Source organism: Pagrus major, chromosome 13, assembly GCF_040436345.1.
Source record: "Pagrus major chromosome 13, Pma_NU_1.0".
NCBI classification, from domain to species: Eukaryota; Metazoa; Chordata; class Actinopteri; order Spariformes; family Sparidae; genus Pagrus; species Pagrus major.
The window spans coordinates 27,567,962-27,587,873 of record NC_133227.1 but is presented as its reverse complement, the minus strand read 5'-3'; the positions used below and the strand labels follow the sequence as shown (position 1 = coordinate 27,587,873).

Below are 19,912 nucleotides of genomic sequence, written 5' to 3'. Positions count from 1 at the left end.
GCATTTGTGTGAAAGGAGAGCTGGTCAGTTGTTAACTGGTGGCTCATGACCTTCCCAGTGTGGTGCCCGCATACAAGTACATCACAAGGTGAACGTCTTTCAGATTGGTTTGGGGTCTCGGGGCTTTTAGAGGCTTGGATTACGCCGGAGGAGCTGCATGGAGCTCCAGAAATGACTACAAAACTACACCCGACTTGTCTGTTAGCATGCTGACATTAGCATTTAGCTATAAGCGCTGCTGTGCCCAAGTACTAGTGCCTGAAAGGGCTGTTGGTATACTTAATAATACATCAACAATGTGTGAAAACACAGTGGATGTTAACTTTACTGACTCTTCTTCTTACTTTTGCCACTCAGAAGTTTCTCCGTGTGCCAGAACTCGTTCAGCTCATTTCCGCTTGTTTTGTTTTATTTCAGTCGTCTCTGTGTTTCTTCACAGTGAAGGCTGGTGTGGTGTTTTTTCCGGCAGCCCCTCAGGGATCCGCTCCTCCTCATCACCGCCGCTCTTCTGGAAGTCTCGACGAGGGTGAGCGGTGGAAAGTAATGGGCCACAAACTCCTAATCAGGGCCTTTCTGGGGCTAATTGTCGGCTTTGTTTCGGCCCCGTCTGTCTCCGTCCTCCCTCACAGCCGGGGGAGTAATGAGGCGTTATGTGATATGATGTCCCCCTCAGGACAGCAAACCATTTAATGAAAGGTCCCGGGAGCTCGAAAAAGAGCAGAAGCTAATGGAGAGAAACAAGGACGAAGACACAAAGACACAGGGGGAGAAAGATAACGACGAAAGACGATCGGGGTTTTGTGCAGGAAAGACAAAGAAAAGTTACAGAGAGAAGTGGAAATTAAGACATTGCACCGAGAGATGGATCGATATAAAGCAAAGAAATAAAAAAATATATATAAGAAAAGGTGAAAGAGCCAAAGGGGAACGAGCTGAAGGACTCTGGAGGGGAATCAACAGCAAAGATGTTCATTTTATTGAACTTTAGTCTGAAACAAATCAGATGAAAAAGCCTCGAGTTTGTCTGTGAAACACAAAGTCTTTTTCTCTCGCTGTACAATAAGACGTGATGTCTCTTTGTAGCCTCGACACAACACATCGTACAAATAGGGATTAACGTCCGGTCACATCAGCATTAAAACAGCGAAATAATTTGCTAAAATCATCGAAATTATATCACGAGAGGGAAGAAGAGCTCTGAAAATCTTGCAGAAAGTCTGAAAAACTTCTTTGATATCCGTCTTTAAAGTGTTGACTTTGAGGGAAGGAAGAGCTGAAGAGTCCAAAATGGAGAATCGATGTACATCAATCACTTAATCAATCAAATTTATTTATATAACACCTTTCAAACAACTTAAAATGACATTCAAAGTGCTTTACAAGTGATTTAAAACAACAGGAATTAAAATAAGATTTTAAAAAAAGGATTCAGAGACTAATGCTCAGCTGCAAACAAAGATAACGAGTGCTCATGCAAGATTTTCAGAGATCTACTTCCCTCGACAGATTACTTTGTTTTTGCCAAATTAAGGATAAGTAGTGAGCCGATATCCCCCCAGGAACCCCAGCAGGGAGGAAGTTACAGGTGTTAAAGCACCTTTTGGATTTGGAGATGGGGAAACTCGTGTTATTGGTCAGTTGTGACTCGTATGAGGAACAGGTGTCTAAAAGCGGGAGAAAAGGCGCTGTTGGTGTAAAACGAGTATAAAAAGATTGTATTTGTCAGATTCTCTCTGTATTTTATTCAATTATTGGTAAAAAGTTATTCCACGACAGCGACATTCTTGCCAAACCTCCCGATTTTACCCGGGAGACTCCTACTTTTCATCGCCCTCTCCTGTTTTCCTCTCGGGGGTTGTAAAATCACAGGGGATTCACCGCGTCAGTCCCCTAAAACCGTTCTGTAACTGCAAAAGTGTTTTTAAAATGTGATATTAATGGTTACACAGTTGCGTTTACAGTGTAATACTGGGGGGGAACAATCAACCATCGGCTATCGTCTGACGATTTAGCCGATCTCTGTGAACTACGAGGAATCTCCCGTTTTTCTATCTGCACAGGAAAACTGATGAATTTTTCAGAAAGACAACAAAAAGTTAAATCCTCCTCAGACGATAAAATAAAAGGTTTGTTCAGCCAACGCCTCTTTTACTCTCCGAGCAGACTGTTTACCTGCAGCCAGGAAACTCGGCCTACAAGCAGAAACCAAAAGTCTCGCCCTTTTCATCCACATGCAGATTAGTGTTTATAAAGATTACAGTTCCCGACAGATTTATACACTCTGGAGACAGTGTTGATGGGAGAATAATGTCATTTCTTCGTCGACCTTTTCTACCGAATCGAATGTCAAATCAATTATCAAACCAGACATGTTAAATAAACGAATCGATCTCATTCCCATCGTTGGTAATCATGTCCCAGAAATGAAAGTTTCTCAGCGACATTGAAGGACTGTAGTTTCCTGAGGAGGCGTCTGGCTGCTGTCAGATTTCAGAAAGCTAGTTTCACATCCCTGAAGCTCCGTATTGATCGTGTTGATGCTTCGTGCTTTTCTGTGGGGTGATTTTCTCCAGTAATGTGTGCTGACGTGTTGGCAGGTTGAGCTTCTCCCGCCTCTCGTCGCATTATCATTTCAATACCGGCGTGAGATTTCTCTGATCCGACTCGGTTTCTCCGTCGTGGCCACATTTTTGCTGTCAAGCGTCTCTAAAGTGTTTTTTTGGAGTGCTGCTCATCAGAGAAGCTCCTGCTGTCCAATTTCATCAAACAGTGTTTTTATATTTGCTGTCACTTCAGCAACTTTTCTTTCAGAGCTGAGAAGAAAAAAAAAAAAAACTTGTGCAGAGGTTCAATCACCACGTTACATCTTTCAGCCGACTGCAGAAAAAGTGTCATTTCTGCCGATTGGTCACGGCAGATAATTAAACTGGAGAGAGACTGGATATCTCACCGCCTCATCTGACGGAGCTGTGCTGGTCTTTAGAGAGGATTTTTTTTTTTTTTTTTTACCATCAATAGATTTGAAATAAAGACTTCTAATGCGTCTCATGTGGAGCTGGAAATGGGAGATAAAATCTGATTTAACCTCCCATCTGGTGTCGCCCTGTGGCTTCAGAGCATCAACAAATTATTTCATGAGGTTTTATAACATGACAGATGAGGAAATATCTTTTTTTTATCCAACTCGCCGTGGTTAGAAAAGCGATTTAAGGATGACGACACACTGCAGGGTGTGAGGACAGCCGGATATCGATCAAAATCCAACAGAACTCTGTTTGATAACCTCCTTTTGCTTTATTGTCTTTTAGTAACATTTTAATCTAATGCCTTATTTCTCTTTTTATGTATTTCTACGCCTGTTAAGCACTTTGAATTGCCTTCTGCGTGAATGGTGCTATGTTATTTACTTGCCTTGCCTAAAGCGGTGTTTCTCAAACTTTTTGCACCATGTACCCACTCGGAAAATATTAGACTCTACAGCAGCATGGTTCGAGTTATGACCTGAGCTTTGTGGGGGTCTCTGAATGAACTAATATAATATAATATCATATAATATAATGTAATGTAATGTAATGTAAAATAATATAATAGCCGAGGGTTCTGAGAGAGCGAGAGGTTGTTCGTGTTTGGTTTAACCATCCGTCCTGAGTGATCCGATCATAAGTGGTCAGCTCAAGTCTCAAAATTGAGTGTTTTTTAAAGGGAGTCTGGTGATTTTCTCTACTTTCTTCTTTCTCCAAAGAAGTAGCCTATATTAGTTACTCATTACTGGATTTGTAAAATCTGACATGTTTACTGTCAATAGCTTATAATCAACACTTGGTGTAAATGGTGCAATCAAACTTGCCGTTCAGCTGCTGTTTACATTTGTTTGATTTTGATTAATGTACACTGTCCCTTTTTAGAAATAAAGACTTAAACAAGTACAAGTAATTTAAGTTAAGTAAACATGAGCAAACATTTGCTGCAATATGGTTGAAAGCTTCATTTTAAATTGTTTCGTCAACATCAGGAGTCATCATTACCAGACAGGGAAAAAACAAAACAAAAGTCGAGATAAGTTAAGAGTTTTTATTAAATAGAGTAACTGATCTGAACCATAAACTGAAAAATCAATTAAAAATAACATTATTTAGACAAACAAGTGTAGTTCGGCACATGTATCATTCATATCATACAAATGTGAACGTATTATTCCTGATTTTTGTTCAGTTTCAGAGTATAAAAAGTTCCACTGCGCTGCTGCTTCGTCGTGTGTTCGGTCCAGGAGGAAATACAGAAGAAACGGACCTTGACCCGCCACGATGAGCTTTGTTCTTTCAGCCTTTTTAACCACAGGACAGAGCAGATTAACCACGACACTAAACGCCACTTAACCTCAGATTTAAAAGGAAAATTCTCCCCGATGCCGATTAATAACAGTTTCCATCTGTGAGTTTACCGAGCGATGCAAACAGCGTCATGTCTTGGCCAAAGGTTTTCTGAAAAAGTTTGTGGGCTCCTAACTGAATAATAATAATAATAATAATGTACGTAATAATAAGTAGTGATAATGTTCAATTCTTAAGTTAAATAAATGTAACAATCTGATCCTGGTTAAGTGTTACTGTCCTATTTTATTATTATTTAATTTGAAACAGATACATGAAGGAGGCTTCACATTAATATATGACCAAATATATTTATATATATATTTAAAACAGAAGGAATAGGAAATAAAGGCCTTCCTCTAATAAAGGCCTGGTACCATCTGCAGGTAACTGAGCTAATTAAAGGCTTCAGCCACCATCGGAGGAAATACTGTATGTCAGACACTTAAACTTTGCGAACAAGACACAGAGTTTCAGTTTCAGTTCGCTGCGTCGCGTGTGATCATGTGGACATTTAGTGTTTCGTTTCTACGGAGCTCTTTAGACAACAAATAGAGAAAACAAAAACCCAAACAGATGTTCACTCCTTTGTCAATGCAGGAAGAATGCAAGCAACAGTAAAAACTTTTTTTCTGTTCTGAAACAATTAGTCGATTCACTGATTGGTCAGCCTACTCAAAATGTATCTGATGTTATAAACTGTTTCGATATTTGTTTGTTTTTCAAGAAAAAAGCTCGATATGAGTGAATAGTTTTGGGATTTTAAACTGTTGGTAGAACAAAACAGCACATTCGAAGACATCACCTCTTTTTTTATCGACCAAACAACTAATCGATTAATTGAGAAAATAACTGGCAGGTTAATTGATAATAAAAATAATTCTTAGTTTTTTCTTAAGCTGCAGCGCGTCGAGCTCTCATTGTATCCATCATTGAAATCCTGAACACATGTTTGATTTAAAGGGGCTCTATGTAACAACTTGTAGTAATTCACATGTTTTAATCACGTTTTTATTGACCACGTATAAGCGGATTGTAACGTGACGTGAAAAATGAGACCTTCCTCGTCTGTCTCGGTCTCGATTGGTTGAAGTTGTTTAATGCAGCTGGACTGTAGGCAGATTTTGGTGACAGTCGGTGCCTCTCTGCGCTCCGCTAACACAGAGCAACGGTAGCTAACGTTAGTTTAGACATAAACTAAGGACGGAGTTTCACAGAGCCCCTTTAAATCTTTGAAACTTTACAGCATCCTGTTGTTGTTTCGTCACACATCAGAAAAACTAAAAAAAACAATTAATTCTGATCTGCTGTCAGTAGATTTGTCTGTGACCGGCCATATTCTGCAAACACCTCCCTTTCACGTGAGCGCACTCGTGGCTGAATGTGGAAACCTGGGTTGACGTATCGACTTGATAACCACCTTCGTGTAACCGCTTACTTGATTGTGATTGTCCAGGTTAGTGAAGCCAGATAACAGACACATCCTGGGTGTGATGTTTCGTAGTACAGGCCTCTGGTGTTCTCCTGAATGTTATCAGCAAACGTCTCGTCACCGACACAAGTGTTCGTCCGTGTTTAAAAATTTTTAACATGCTCAAATTCTGACTTCTCCAACCTTCTCAGGTATCAAAGTGGCATTCAGCGTGAACGTGACAAAGCTTTCTGCTGAACTGGAGGGAGAGGAGACGAGTGAAGGGCGGGGTCGGGGTAAAGAAGAAGAACGGTGGGTGCGTTAAGAAGTTTTAAAAAAAAAACTTTAGTTTCCCCTCCTGGGTTCTTTTATTGCAGAAGAGGAGGAGTTTAGTTTAAGACAACGCTCGTAGAAAAAGAGTTCAGTTTGTTTGTAGTTCGTTAAGCCCAGTCGCTCGTCTTGCAGGAGCTCAGGTGTTGTGTTCAGGTGCTCTCTGTTCATCAGAGTTCTGTTGTTGAACGTGAACGTCCTTCTGCCTGCCTGACAAAACATTTTTCTCTCCCCTCTGCTCAGTTCCCTATCTCTTGTCTTTCCTCTCCTCCCTCTATCTTCCTCTTTCCTCTGACTTCCTCACCATCGGACAGACAGACAGGCCGGAACGTCCCGTCCAATCAGGAGTCTTGGTTTTGATCACATGCCCGTGGAGGACAGTCCCAGGCCGGAAGCTTTGCTCATGCAGGGTAAACTTTGACCTCCGGCTTTCGGGAAGTCGTGCGCAACCACGCGGCCGTTCTCTCCTCCGAGCCCCGACGCTCCTCCTCCACCTCCTACAAAACCACCCACCAATGCGCCTCCTCCTCCTGCTCCTCCGCCCACCAGGCTGGTGCTCATCATGGCGGCATCGATGAGCTCCTGCAAGACAGAGAAGGAGAAAAGGAGTTAAAAATTAAAGACAAATTGATCAACAGACAGTGAACAGAGTTCATTCAGCTCCTCAGATTCAGTAGAGAAATACAGTTTTTATATTTAACAGTTGAGTCACATAATACGACACCTCTCAGAGTCTCGACAGTAAAATGTTTATCTTCAGGTTGGAGATAGAGGAAGGGTCATAAGGTCTGTAGCAAGAGTCGGCAGCCCAATCCCGATTTCCAGCAAGTCCACGACGGTTTTCCCTTTGAGTCCACTGCGTACGTCTCTGTTACCTGGCGTGTGTCATGCTGTTTTGTTTCGACCTCCACGTGGCCTCAATATCCAGCTGGGAGCATTTCAGAGGGCGTTCTTTGTTAATTTCTCTCCTTTGTAACGTCAGTGAAGAGAATTTCCGTCCACATGCTGCAAATGCACTGCAACACGGCCTCACAGACATCTGCCGTCTAAAACGCTTCCTCTGCTTTCGCCTCTTTCTCATCAGATACATTATAACAAACTCGTCCACCGTGTTTGTTGTTGTCGCAAAGTCTCGACTCTGACGTGGGTAGTTACACTCACATCGTTCGAGATAGACAAACTGTTTTCATACATTAAGGAGCATACATTAGTTTTTAAGTCACACTGAATCTAAAATTATGCGTTTCATGTCTTTATGTCCAGATTCGACCGAGTTACGACTTCGATAAGAGGTAAGATTTTCGATGCAAATTGCAGCAATCGGGTTGAACTACCTTTATCGCCTCCATTAGGTCACAGCTGCAACCAAACAACATTAACGAGCTTCCTGTTGTTTCAAAAACACCTGTAAGCACCTGTCTCGTTCACCTAACTCTGTATCTTCGCATCACGTCACAAAACTCCTTCAGCACTGAGTGTAAAATTTTGAAGGTCTTGGAAATCTTGAGTCTTAAGTATAAAATATGTGTGTGTGTGTGCTCATTCATCACCAACAGTAATAACAGTAAAAGTTGTTTTTGAATAGCAGAGCTCTCTGTCTGTGTCTCCTCTCAGGGAAACTAATGATGTGGATCCAGAGTTAATATCCTGTATCAGGCCTCTGAGGCTCCCACGCTCCCTCGCCGCTCGGCATCAGCAGTCGTCAAGAAGATTGGTACAAATAAATCCCTGGTTTATTCATTTACTGGAGCAGCTCTGACACCCACAACACCTCCGAGCCGGCGCTCTTCACATCTGAACAACAGAGTCAAACACTCGTCTCCCTCCCGCTTCAGCTCCAAGGTAACAGTTTACAATCCAGCTCAGTAAACCTCCATCACTGTCAACACCTGGACCTCGTCTCTATCTTTCTTTGGTCTCTCGCCCATCATGCTCACTTTAATAGAGGGTGTTATTGTCACATGTGCTGTCAAAACACAACGGTGCAGCTGTCTCTGCACACAGCCTGTTAATGTTACAGCCTGCAGGCAGAGCAGCCACCTGTTACAACAACACACAGCACATTTAATGAGTAAATGTCCTGAATACAAAACATTTTAGTTCTCACGGTAACTAAATAGTGAGCTGTAGCGTGTTCCTCATCGAAATATTAACTCTTCTGTAACTCTAAATCCGTCGAACTTTAACTTACTGCGATCCCTGTTGATGCATTTTCTCCCAGAAGCACCTGAAATTTAATTGTTTTTCTTAAATTCGAACCGGCAATTGGCAACTTTCTTGCTTTAACTCGTCATTGCTTTCACAAACATGCCTTCACGTAGCTTATATAAACTAGAATGTCACTCAGTAGAGCGCATACCTCAGCCAAGGCCTAATAGTCTCCTTTAATTCAATCAAACTGGATCCAATATCAAATAAAACTGTAATCCTGCAGACTAACTAACAACCAACCGATGAACAGACGGAGAAAATAATAAGCACTGCACGGATGGATTTTGGATTGCCCGCTGCTGCCGTTACCGTTTTAGTTGTGGTTTGGACCGAACCATCCACTTGAGTTGGAATGATTTTTAAAATTATAAATTTATAGTTATTGTTCTTGGGTTTGACGCCAATTTAGTCTTGTAACGTCGACCTTTTGCCTCTTCCTCTACCGCCGCCCTCGAGGTGGAAATGCTAAATCGTCTGTCTTATTTGTTGCGTGAGATGAAGACGGCAGCCTTCAGTTCTGCTTGACAGGGTTTAACTTAATGTCTTGTTACAGTATAAACAGAACAGCATGTACACTGATGTTATAATAAACAAACCGCAGAGAACTGCTACAAGGTTGTTACTATTAAAACAACTGCAGCGAGTAAAGGCTCATTCCTCCTCTACAAAAGAACGCACGGTGTTGTAATATTAATGCCTGATTATCAATAATGTACCAGGAGAGAGTGTTTGATGGTATATCTCTGTATTGACTATTAGTCCCGTGTGTGCTGCAGCTCTCCTCTACCTCTGCAGCAGGTAACCGCAGTGTAACCCTGCTCTCGCAGCCCTCCATCTGCTCTGACTGATGAAATCCTCCACACATGTTGTGTCAGCGCCGCCTTCAGCGAGGGGGTTTGAGTCTTTGTGCTCAGACGCACATGTGAAGAGAATAACAACAGTCCAGCAGAGATGAGAGTAACAGACTGGTGCTGCTGCTGTGGAGAAAATGGCTCTAATGACTTGTTTGTTCCTTCTGAGCAGCCCATCAAAGTCCCCGTATAAACCGCCGCCGCCTGTAATGAGGCTGCGACTGCAGTTTCATCACATACAGACGCCGGCGATAAAGAGGAGCTCGGGAGCAGAGTGTCAGATAAGTAGGGTTCAGTCGATGCACTTTCAGATGGCGGTGATGGTAGCGATCCTGCCTGTGGCTGCTGGGGGGTCTGCGTTATAGAGAACCACTACGATACGATGCACAGATCTCGTGTACCAGAAATATTAATTCATAGCTCATGCAGTTACTTGCACAGATACGGTTAGCAACAGAAGCTGACTGAAAATGTCTATTTACTGAAACTCAACAAATTAACAGTATTTATTTAGCGCTTTTCTTCCCGACAACGGTATCGACCACTATCTGACATCGCCATGTAACTGACCAGTCGTGATTTTGTGATGTCATAGCTCAGCGCCCACAACAACACGCTTGGTGGACGAGTTATCCTTTACGTTACAAAAGGCTCAAGTTTAGGCCAGAGCATCATTTCCTAAATCTAACCAAGTGTTTTTGGAGGCAAAAATTGTTCTTTTGTTTGAGCATGACTTCCAATGTACCTGAAAGTCTGTTTGTTAATCTAGTCGGGTATTCCCCGATGTTTTACATGACATAAACTACATAAATCACGTGTACATTTTTGGTTAAATTGAGTCATTATGCTGCAAATAATTAATAAAACATATTCTAAACAAATTAAGTGTGTGTAATTTTATAATAAGCTACAACTCAGTATATAAAATTAGCTCTACCTTTATGAGTTGCATCAATAATTATGATCCCACAATTTATATTATTCTGAAATCAATCAATGACGTGTTCCTGGACTCACCTTCATTCTTCTCGACTCGATCCGAGACTTGTAGCAGAACTCGACCAGAGCCACGAGCATGGCCAGCCCCAGCCCACCGATCAGGATGTAAAACACTCCCGCCACGTTGCTCAGACTGAGCGCGCTCGTCTTGTCCTATTCGGCGCAGAGAGGCGGAGTCAGGGACAACCAATCGTGGCGCAGATAGTCATGACATCACTGCAGTTTGAACTACAACATCTTTAAAGCTTAAAAAACAAATACAATCTTTCTGACTGACCAGACACTGTTTATACTTTCAAATGCTGTGACAAAGAGACAACATGTGACTGTAGAGTAAAAACATGAATATTTAAAGGGGCACTCCGCTGAATTTACACATCTAAATCAGCCCGCCTATGAAAATAGTTGCGGTATTTAAAGCCGTCTGATGGGCAAAATACGATATGATTACTCAGTTGAGGTTATAATTTAATGGGAATATAAAATGGAGGAAAACAAATGCTATCCAGTTGCATTATGGGACATGTAGGACCCAGCATTTTTAGAGCTTGACCCATACTAGAGACTAAAAGCTGCATGAATTTTGATCTGTCTCTTGCGAGTCTTAATTGGTGAAGTACCCCTTTAATTTATCACCTCCTACATCTAATATTACCTTCTCCATTGCCCTCAATCACAGCATTTGACAATTCATATCTAAACATCTGTCACATGCAACTTCATGCACAGAAATGCAAAAACAGTGAGGGAAAAGTAAAATATATATAATATATATATAAATCTATAGACTGTTTATTTTTAATGAATGCTTAAAATTCAAGTATAAAGTAGTAACCATCAGATTTATTTGTCTCCCTGGTAAATTAAAAACAGTGACATCTGTGCTGTTCATCACAGTCAACTTAAAAAAAAAAAAAAACATAAGTTTACTGTTACGTCCTTGGAAAAACAAATTCTTTAAGAAAAAAAAGGGATTTGATCGGTTGTTTCTCGTGAGACGCTGCGTTTTCCTCTGTCACATGCATCACTTAGTGGGCGTGACTTAGCTTTCTTCATCCAACAGCATGCAGCCTGTTCAAAGTGGGCGGGGCCTCTCGTCAATGATCAGGAAGTGTTGTGAGGTTGGGGGGCAGCCTATCAGAGGGATTTCCTCTCCAAACGGTCATGTTATCCTCAGACAGTTTCTCAGTTGTTTTTTTTTCATGTAATCAAACTAAAAGACACTTTAACATCAGACTGAAATCAACATAAACTATTTTTTCTTCTTAAAAAGGAAAATAAATACGAGAATTAACGCACAATTGTTCAGGTTAGCGTCTGTTTTTTTTCCGCTGATGCTGATAACTTTGAAAATGTTTTGTGAGGATTGTCACCTTAACTTTTCAAGTAAGTAAATTCACATTTGAACTAACACCATTTTTCAGAACGTGACTCTCTCCGTAATTACAAAAATGTCATTTCAGTTTAAAAAAATAAGTCATCAAAGATGACCGACATTGCCTCAAAGGAGGAAGCTGTTCATCAGAGAAACTGATGAAATATCAAGACAGTATTGGATTATCTGAAAAAATAAAAACAACTATCGAAAGGAGCATTAAAAAGAAACAGGGCCGCGATAGTCTGCTCGAACCAAAGAAGAAGAAACACCAACATTTCTGTTGTCACTGCTTGCATTATGTAATATTTCGACGCCGATAGTCTGCAATTCAAGCTATAGTGGTTTCATACTAAAGCTTCAGACATACTGAAAAACCTCACGTGCTATTTTAGGGTACTAAAAGGTGAGGAATTTCGGAGCTAACACTAGTAAATATGCTAAGATAACGTCAAAGATGTTGATGTAACGTTCATGTAGGACGGTTCAACTCTCCGTGAACGAGAGCTGACATCAGCTGTTTAACCAGGTGTTTCCTCAGGTTCGACATGTTGCCCTGACTCGCTATGACTTGTTGCAGGGGTGACGTCTCGCTCTCTCTCTTTAATTTATAATTTTAGAGCTTTCAGGTACAGAAATTTGGCCCAATAACGTGAATTAGTACTCTGCAGTACCGACTCGCCAGGCGAGTATATTTAGCAAACCGTTTCAGCATTTCTTTACTTTAAATGACGCCATCAGTGATAAAATAACTGGGTGACAATCTCAATCTCTCAGAGTTCGGTACAGAGCACGTATTGTTTCCCTGGTATCTGGTTTCTTGCATCATAATGTGAATACAAAAAAACATGAAGGAGAAAACATGATTTTTAAAAAATTAATCTGCATTGTTTTGCCTCTGTGTGCTTATTTATTAAAGTTAAAATGTTTGTCTCACGGCTGCACTTTCAGTCTGACGTTAAGTCTTTCCTCCTCGCTGCCACTCTGATGACAGACTGATGAACGTTTTTCTCCCGTTTGTTAGTCTCGGTCTGTTACACAGCGAGTTCAGAGGAAACAGGAGGTACATGACAGATTGGAGACAAAAACATCAGCGTTCAAGTGTGTGTGTGTGAGTGTGTGGGGGAGAGAGAGGAGGGGTGGTAAAGCTGTGGTCAGTAGCTTCAATTTCATCAGCTGTTGGTTAGCAGCCGTAAACAGAGAGAAGTAGGGTGACAGCGAGAGAAAGAGAGAGAGAGAGAAACAGGAAAATAAATCTGACTTTTTACATCTGATGTGAGTGTAAAAATAATGTCTCTTTAATCTGGGGCTTCTCTTCCGGGCCAGAATAGCTCCTTCTCTCTTTAAAAGACAAAAAAAAAAAAAAAAAATTGCCTGGAAACTTTTTTCAAAACTCGAGAACTGTACAAAGTCTAAAAATATAGATGTAAACGTGGCAGCCAAAGGCAGCGGGGATTTGCGATTAAAAGTGATGTAAAAAGTCACATTTTCCTCTTGTCTGTCCGTCTGTCTGCGGCTGCTTCAGTGAACTGTGCTGACCACAGAATATTCTGGAGAACAGAAGGACGGCTGAGCAGAGAAAAGCCTCTGAAGAAATCGACTGATCTGGAGACATGAAAACCCCTTATCTCCAAAAAGTCTGCTTTGTCAGAATCGGCTAAAGGCCGGCTCATTTTCTCATCAATTTGCATAAATTCATCTGCCTATACGCAGAGGTTGTGACGAGTTTTGTGGCAGCTGAGTTCATTAAGTTTACTCAGCACTTCAGAAGAGTCTCAGTTTAAGTACAAATTGGAGTCATGAGGTTTTCACATTTCATTTCATATTAAATGTGTTGATGTTTGATTGATTTCATCCTCCAGCTCTTCAGAACGGTCAGCTGAGCAGCAGTGTTACACTCTGAAAACAAAAAGTTCTTCACTACAAAAAGATGCTGAGTTTGAAATTGGAAAATTTTAAATTGTATTCAAACTTGTACGTAACATTTTGAACTTAAAGGAAAACTTTTGGGAAATACTCTTTATTTACTTTCTTGCCGAGAGTTAGATTGAAAGATTGATACCACTTTCGTTTCTTTAGAGCTAACAGCCAGTTAGCTTAGCTTAGCATAAAGACTGTTAACAAAGGGAAAGAGCTAGTCTGGATCTGTCCAACACTAACAACATTCACCTACCAACAACTCTAAAAACAACATCTCAAACTACTATTGTTTGGATAATCAGTGCCCTTTATTTGCTTTTTCTTTGTCAAGCCTCAAATCTTTGTATCTGAATTTGAAGTAATGAAGCAGAAAGTTGTTGTTGCACCACAATCAAAGCAGGGAAGGTGATTCTGGAGAAAGATAGTTGATTGTTGAGTCTCATTTCTAGGTCGTCAAATACTGACAATATTTGATGACCCACCAGTGATGTCACGGTGTACTGACACACCCTGTATTACACTGTGACATCACTGCAGCAAAGTGAAAATAAAACTACTGGAGGTCGGCAAAAACAAGATTTTAAACTGTTGTTAAAGTCAACTTCTTAATCTGATTAGGTACCAAATTTAAGTTCAATACCTGGGGCGAAAATAGTTGTCCAGGTAGAGGAACCATTATGACGGTGCCATGTCATGGATCTATTTTATTATGAGTGCATAGGAGGATGCTAACCTTTCGTAAATACCTTTACTACTACTAATAAACAAAAACAAAGTTTTGAATCGGATGAACCATAATTAGAGAAAGATAATTGGAAACCCTTTTTCTTTTCAGAGTGTACCTGCTGGAGTGTTTGGGGTTGTGGGGTTGTGGGTCTGATGGGGGTAAGGTGGGTGGGGGTAAACCAACACATGACCTCGGGACCAGGCCGAGCGACCTCAAGAACTGACCTTTCTGCCGGAGTCCTTGTGTCCACACTCCCCCTTGTCATACCACCACTTGTTTTTCAACTTGTCTAAGACGGCTTGTTCATTGAGCTTCAGTACTGCTAGGTTTACTGGGATTCTTCAAAGAACCATGAGAGGAAGGGAGGGGGAGGGGGGAGTGGGAATAACATAAATAACATTATGCACCTCCATGTTATCTTATGTTATTGTTCAGCTGCACAGCAACAGGGCAGCGGCGGCTGCAGCAGCAGCAGCGGCAGCAACAACGATTTTTAGCAAAATTGGCATTTGTAGTGTAGATGCTTTGGTACGCTACAGAGAACACCTCAACAACAACAACAACAACAACAAACAGAAAGAAAACAAAATCAAACGAAAAAACAGGCACAATAACACATAAAAACTGTTTTGGAAATGTCAGCATTAAAGTGATATGCGTTAATACTCCATCTAGCTCAGTTTGTCCTGACTCCCTACGTGCGAGATGTGTATTACTATATCACTTTGGGTAACCGGCAAGAGCTGAAAACACTCTTTGGATCTTTGGGTTTACTGTCCGAAAAAACAGAAAACATATCAACTATTTTGTGATGGAAGTTGAAGGATTGCTGCAGTTTAACTTTTCAAGGGGATGGAGACAAAACTGTCCAGAAACAAGGACCTGATTCCAGAGGTAAGATGACCAGAGGGGGTATTTTACTTTTTATCCTGGTTTATTGTCAGTTAGCTAGACTTAATTAACCAGTTGCTCTCCTGTGATATAAATTATCTACATTGTACATATGCCTAATTATATAATGCCTACATACTACTATAAAGTATAAATATAACAACGCACACTTAAATGTAAACGACTGAATAGATTGATTGGCAGCGACTCCCAAAACAACATGACCATTGAAGCGTAACACCGTCACTCGTAGTGTACCTTCATCGTACGGTCAGAGTTTAGTTTAGGTTCAGGTAATACAACTATGTGGTTAGGTTTAGGAAAACATCGTGGTAAATGTATAAAAAATATTGAAGCCAAACAGATTACAGGCAAAATTGTGATTCACAAATTAGTGTCCTTCGCAAGTTTCAGATAAATGTCCTGCAGGGCTCTCGGATCGCATAAAGCAGGCGGCAAGTATGCTGCTTGTTTTGTTAAGTGAAAATTTCTGATTGCAAACTGCCTTTTGCAGAAACAGCTGGTTTCTGGTAATAGGGCCTGCTGCAGTTATGTTTTGTAAAATACCCCCTGGATCAAAGGAACGTGAGAAATATCTTCAACAAGGCCTGAGATTGAATCATTTTGCTGAATCAAATCACAACCAGTGTTAGTACTACATCAAACAGATGGTTTCATTATAATCTCATTGGGGCCATCCGGAGTGTTTTATGCTTGATATTTAAGTTGTGGGTTGTTGCCGGTTACCCCCGTGTACCATTGCCTGTCGTTACCCGTTGGGGTTACGGTGATCTGACCTTGGAGTCCCCTCCCCCGAGGCCGCACTCTCCCTTGTCATACCACCATCTGTTTTTCAATTTGTCCAACAGGCCCTGCTCGTTCAGTTTTAATACTGCCAAGTTAACAGGGTTTCTACGGGGATGATAGTGATAAGGGATAAAAGGGAACTAGGTGTTAATGAGAAGAGGACTGCCAAAGGGAAGATAGCAACATCATTACATCTACTTATGACAGGCATGTTATTAATAGTGTAATCATAAAATGAAAGGCTCTTTAAAGGACAGTTTCACTGCTCTTCAACCCAGACCTTCTTTAAATGCTGCTTCTTCTCATTTTGTTTTTGGAGTTGATGAATTAACTAAGGTTTGATGTTCATGTATGTTTGTGTCAAAGTGGGGATCAGAAAGAATCTGGAGCTCCCTCAAGGAGCAGAGCCTTTTCTGACAAATCTACCAAACATTTGCTATAACAGGGTCAGATCGTGGTGTTCGTCTCTGATCGAAGACCTAACTTGAATCGGTGATACCAGTGTCCGGTACTGGAGTATTCTTGGGGTGGTACTTGCATGTGAGCTCCTGGGGATCAGACCTCAACTTTTTCAGATGGTTTGTTACACAGAACCATCAAGTAAGTGGCCCAGAAGCTGTCAAAAAACACTTGGCTGGTGATTGGATGAACCGTCTGTCCACCACCGTCTATCGCAGACTAACTTCAACCGATCAGATCAACAGCAGGAGAGCACTACCACTAGTCGAACCTGTTGGGAAAGCAAACTCTTACAAAGCCAGACCTGAGAAGACTGAAAACATCTTTTCCCTCTCGAAAGGGCTTCAGTGCTGTTTTTTTTGTTTCAATGAAATAAACTCTCCAGTTCTGATAGAGCTGATGCTAGCAACATCTACACTAACCTCGAAGAGCCACCATTGATGTTTTAAGAAAAAACAGTCTCTTCTGGCTGGCCATCTTCTTGTGAATCCAACTGCCTTGCAGGGTAACAGATGACTCCCACAGTCAGGAAAACAGCCTGAAAAGGCATCTTGGAACAATTGTTTTGTGGTCTCATCAACAAAAAGGTGAAAGGTAGGGGTTGAGTGAAATGCCTGCTGGACAAGGACTTGGTTGGACGATTCTGAAATTACGGACCTTGCCTTGATCGCTGGCTCTTGGATTGTCACCGTTGTCGAGGTGAAAAGATCTGTTGTCTGAAATTCAAAGGTATCAAGTAAATGAACTTTGATTCCCTTTTAGGCACTTCAGCAATGGTTTGACCCAAAGTTGTCTGGCCCAATGACCTTTGACTACCAACGATGTTTTCAATAGAACATTGCTGACCTTAATTTATGATTAGGGTCTTAATCATGACTGATCTCTCTTGGCTATTTCGGCTAATCTTGGCTAATCTTGGTAGACTCTTGTAAAGGTAAAGTTGTGGATTCAAGCAGTGTCAGCATGATGGCTGGTTTCACCCTACATGATACATGGATAACTTTGATGGTTCAGGAATTCCCCCAAATTGAACCACTTCTTTGGGAATTTTCAACTGGACATGTCCCAAGCACAAAAGACTGGGAAGACATCCATGGGTAAAACTTGGATATGCTGGGAAGACTGCATTTCCCAACTGGTCTAGGATCACTTGGGGATCCCCTTTGAACTGGCATGTTAAAAAAAAAAAAAACACTTGAGGAATGTATCTAGTCTATGATGTGGGATTGGATTGATGGATGGCAAAATTACTCCGGGATCAGCTGTCATAGGACCAATCTTGTCTGTGGGGTTTACTAGTGAATTAAAACAACATTTCACTACGGTCTGGGCTGACAGCAAATGTATCCTATTACTGACTACTGAGCAGCAAACCTCAACTTGCATTAATGTCCATTCTTTTCCAGATACATAAAAGAGGAACAGCAGTCCAATGTGGGCATAAATACCATCTGGAATATACAATTAAATGTTCACATAAATGAAGGAAAGTAGGTGGCAAAATGTTTTTACACTGGTGTCAATTTCCTGCCATGTTTCATTTCCCGACATATTGCCTGTTGTTCCCCCTTTGCATACCAGTGATGAGCAAAGCTACAGATTGGCTGAAGGTAGCAGTGGTGTTTCTATGATGATCGCAAAGAAACATGAGCAAATATTCGGTCATGAACAATAAACATTGATGAGTGATGAGTCAGCTGTGGGTACTCCAGTTTGAAGGAACAATATTTGATGTCATGATGGCAAAAGTAAAAGAAGAGTTTTGTTCTAAAGTGCACTGTGTAGATAAAAATATACCACAAAGAAAAATACATTTGATTAACAAATCAGTGTAAAGCATAAAATAGCCCGGTTGAAATTGCACGGTCATGTTGGACCTTGAAAACAAACAGGAAGTCCCTGACCAAGACGTGTCTAATTGTTTCAAAGAGTGTTTTCTTGTCATTTTCAAGCCTAAGACTATCCTAGTGTGTATGAAATTGAGGCATACAAATTGTGTCATCTTAACAATAAAGTACTATGAGCCCTAGTCGTGTAAGTAGCGAATGTAATTCTACACCTCAAAATTATTATCTTTATCGTTATCATAGTTCAATAAAGCCGTTTAGAACAATACTCTCCAAATTATCCACTTTAAAGAATATCATAGTCAAAATAAGTCTGAGCAGATTCGGCAGCAACATAAGCTGAAAGTTACTGAGAGCGGGTCAACCCAGAGGCAGAGCACACAGTCTGTTCGACTGGAACTGGTGAATGTTTTTGATGATGAGGTGATCATCCAAATATGTTTAGCATTCAAGTGGTTTAACGCCACACTGTTGCTAGGCAACCGATCACAAAAACTGACTTCTTCTTGTCCTCTTTGTAAAAATGGTGAATGATTTTGTGCAAATTCACGCACAGCAGACGACAAAAATGCGAGATTTAGTTACAATTTGTTTTCATTACAGTTTGTTTTTTAACACAAACCTAAAACCAATTAACCACGGAGGCAGAATGTCAAGCCAATTTGCTGCCTCTGTTTTGCTGTCTGTGTGAAACTGATTGATGTTCTTGGATGCTGCGCACACACACACACACACACACACACGGCTGCCAGTGATTAATTTCACAACGACCATACACATTAATACATTCAGCGCGTGCTAATCTCATCTTTGGAGTAATTTCCTTTCTCTGACTCTGGGTTGGCTGTAAAATGCTGATGTGAAGCAGAAAGAATGAGAACAAGATGTTCTCTCACAGAACATCTGATAAGAACATGGACAAAGTCCAGTGATGTCTGAAACAGAGAGAGGGGGAAACATGACTTTCAAATGCTGCTGGCAGGTAAAAATTATATCTGCCAAATTTAATTTCTTTCATGCTCAACTGAGCTGAGGATTTTGTGTTTTTTTTTAAAATGTTTTATTTTGGTTGTGATTTTATGAGCCAGATTTTATTGCATGTTTGAAGACACCTTTCTAATTTCTAACACTGATGACTGTCTCTAAATTAGAGGAGATATCCTCTTCACTCTACAGAGAGTTTGAGCTGTCAGTTGTCAACTGTTTTGTTTGGATTTGTTTAATAAGTGTGTGATGGGCAGTTTTTCTTCACATACACTCTGAGACAACTGAAAAATTTAGAAAGTTTCCTGTTGTTGGACAATGTCTGATTGGTGTGCTATGAGCTTCAGAGACACCACCTACCTCAACACCTACAGTCGACCAGCGACCATTTCAACACTGAATAGATATTAATAGAGTGGACTACCAAAAAGTTTACTGATATATAATAATTCATCTTTAATACTGTTATATCAACAATTACTTCTTCAAACACACGTATCATTTCTACATGAACTAATTTGATCAGCATTAAATGGTCTGACGAATTTGCTCGAGTCTCGAGAAAGAAACATGAATGAATCCTCTGTGGTGCATCACCAGGTGGTTTCTGGGTTCTTATTGTTATTTTGGGTGGTTGCCATGGCGTGGCTCATTGGGTACTAGGTGTATGCAGAGTGTTTATTAAGGGGATTCAAGGTGTTTACCAGAAGGTTTGTTTTGTGACGTGTGT

The 19,912-nt window shown here is 40.8% G+C and overlaps 1 protein-coding gene across 1 annotated transcript in view; it reads right to left on the bottom strand.

Moving 5' to 3' along the window:
* Nucleotides 1-6,179: 6,179 nt before the first annotated feature.
* Nucleotides 6,180-19,912, bottom strand: part of LOC141006678 (glutamate receptor 1-like) — a 57,133-nt gene continuing 43,400 nt past the window's right edge. The window contains exons 15-17 of the mRNA XM_073478904.1: nt 14,419-14,533; nt 10,191-10,325; nt 6,180-6,693 (exon numbers count right to left, since the gene is read on the bottom strand). Coding sequence (XP_073335005.1) covers nt 6,472-6,693; nt 10,191-10,325; nt 14,419-14,533 — 472 coding nt within the window. The 3' untranslated portion in view covers nt 6,180-6,471. The remainder of the gene's footprint in view (nt 6,694-10,190; nt 10,326-14,418; nt 14,534-19,912) is intronic.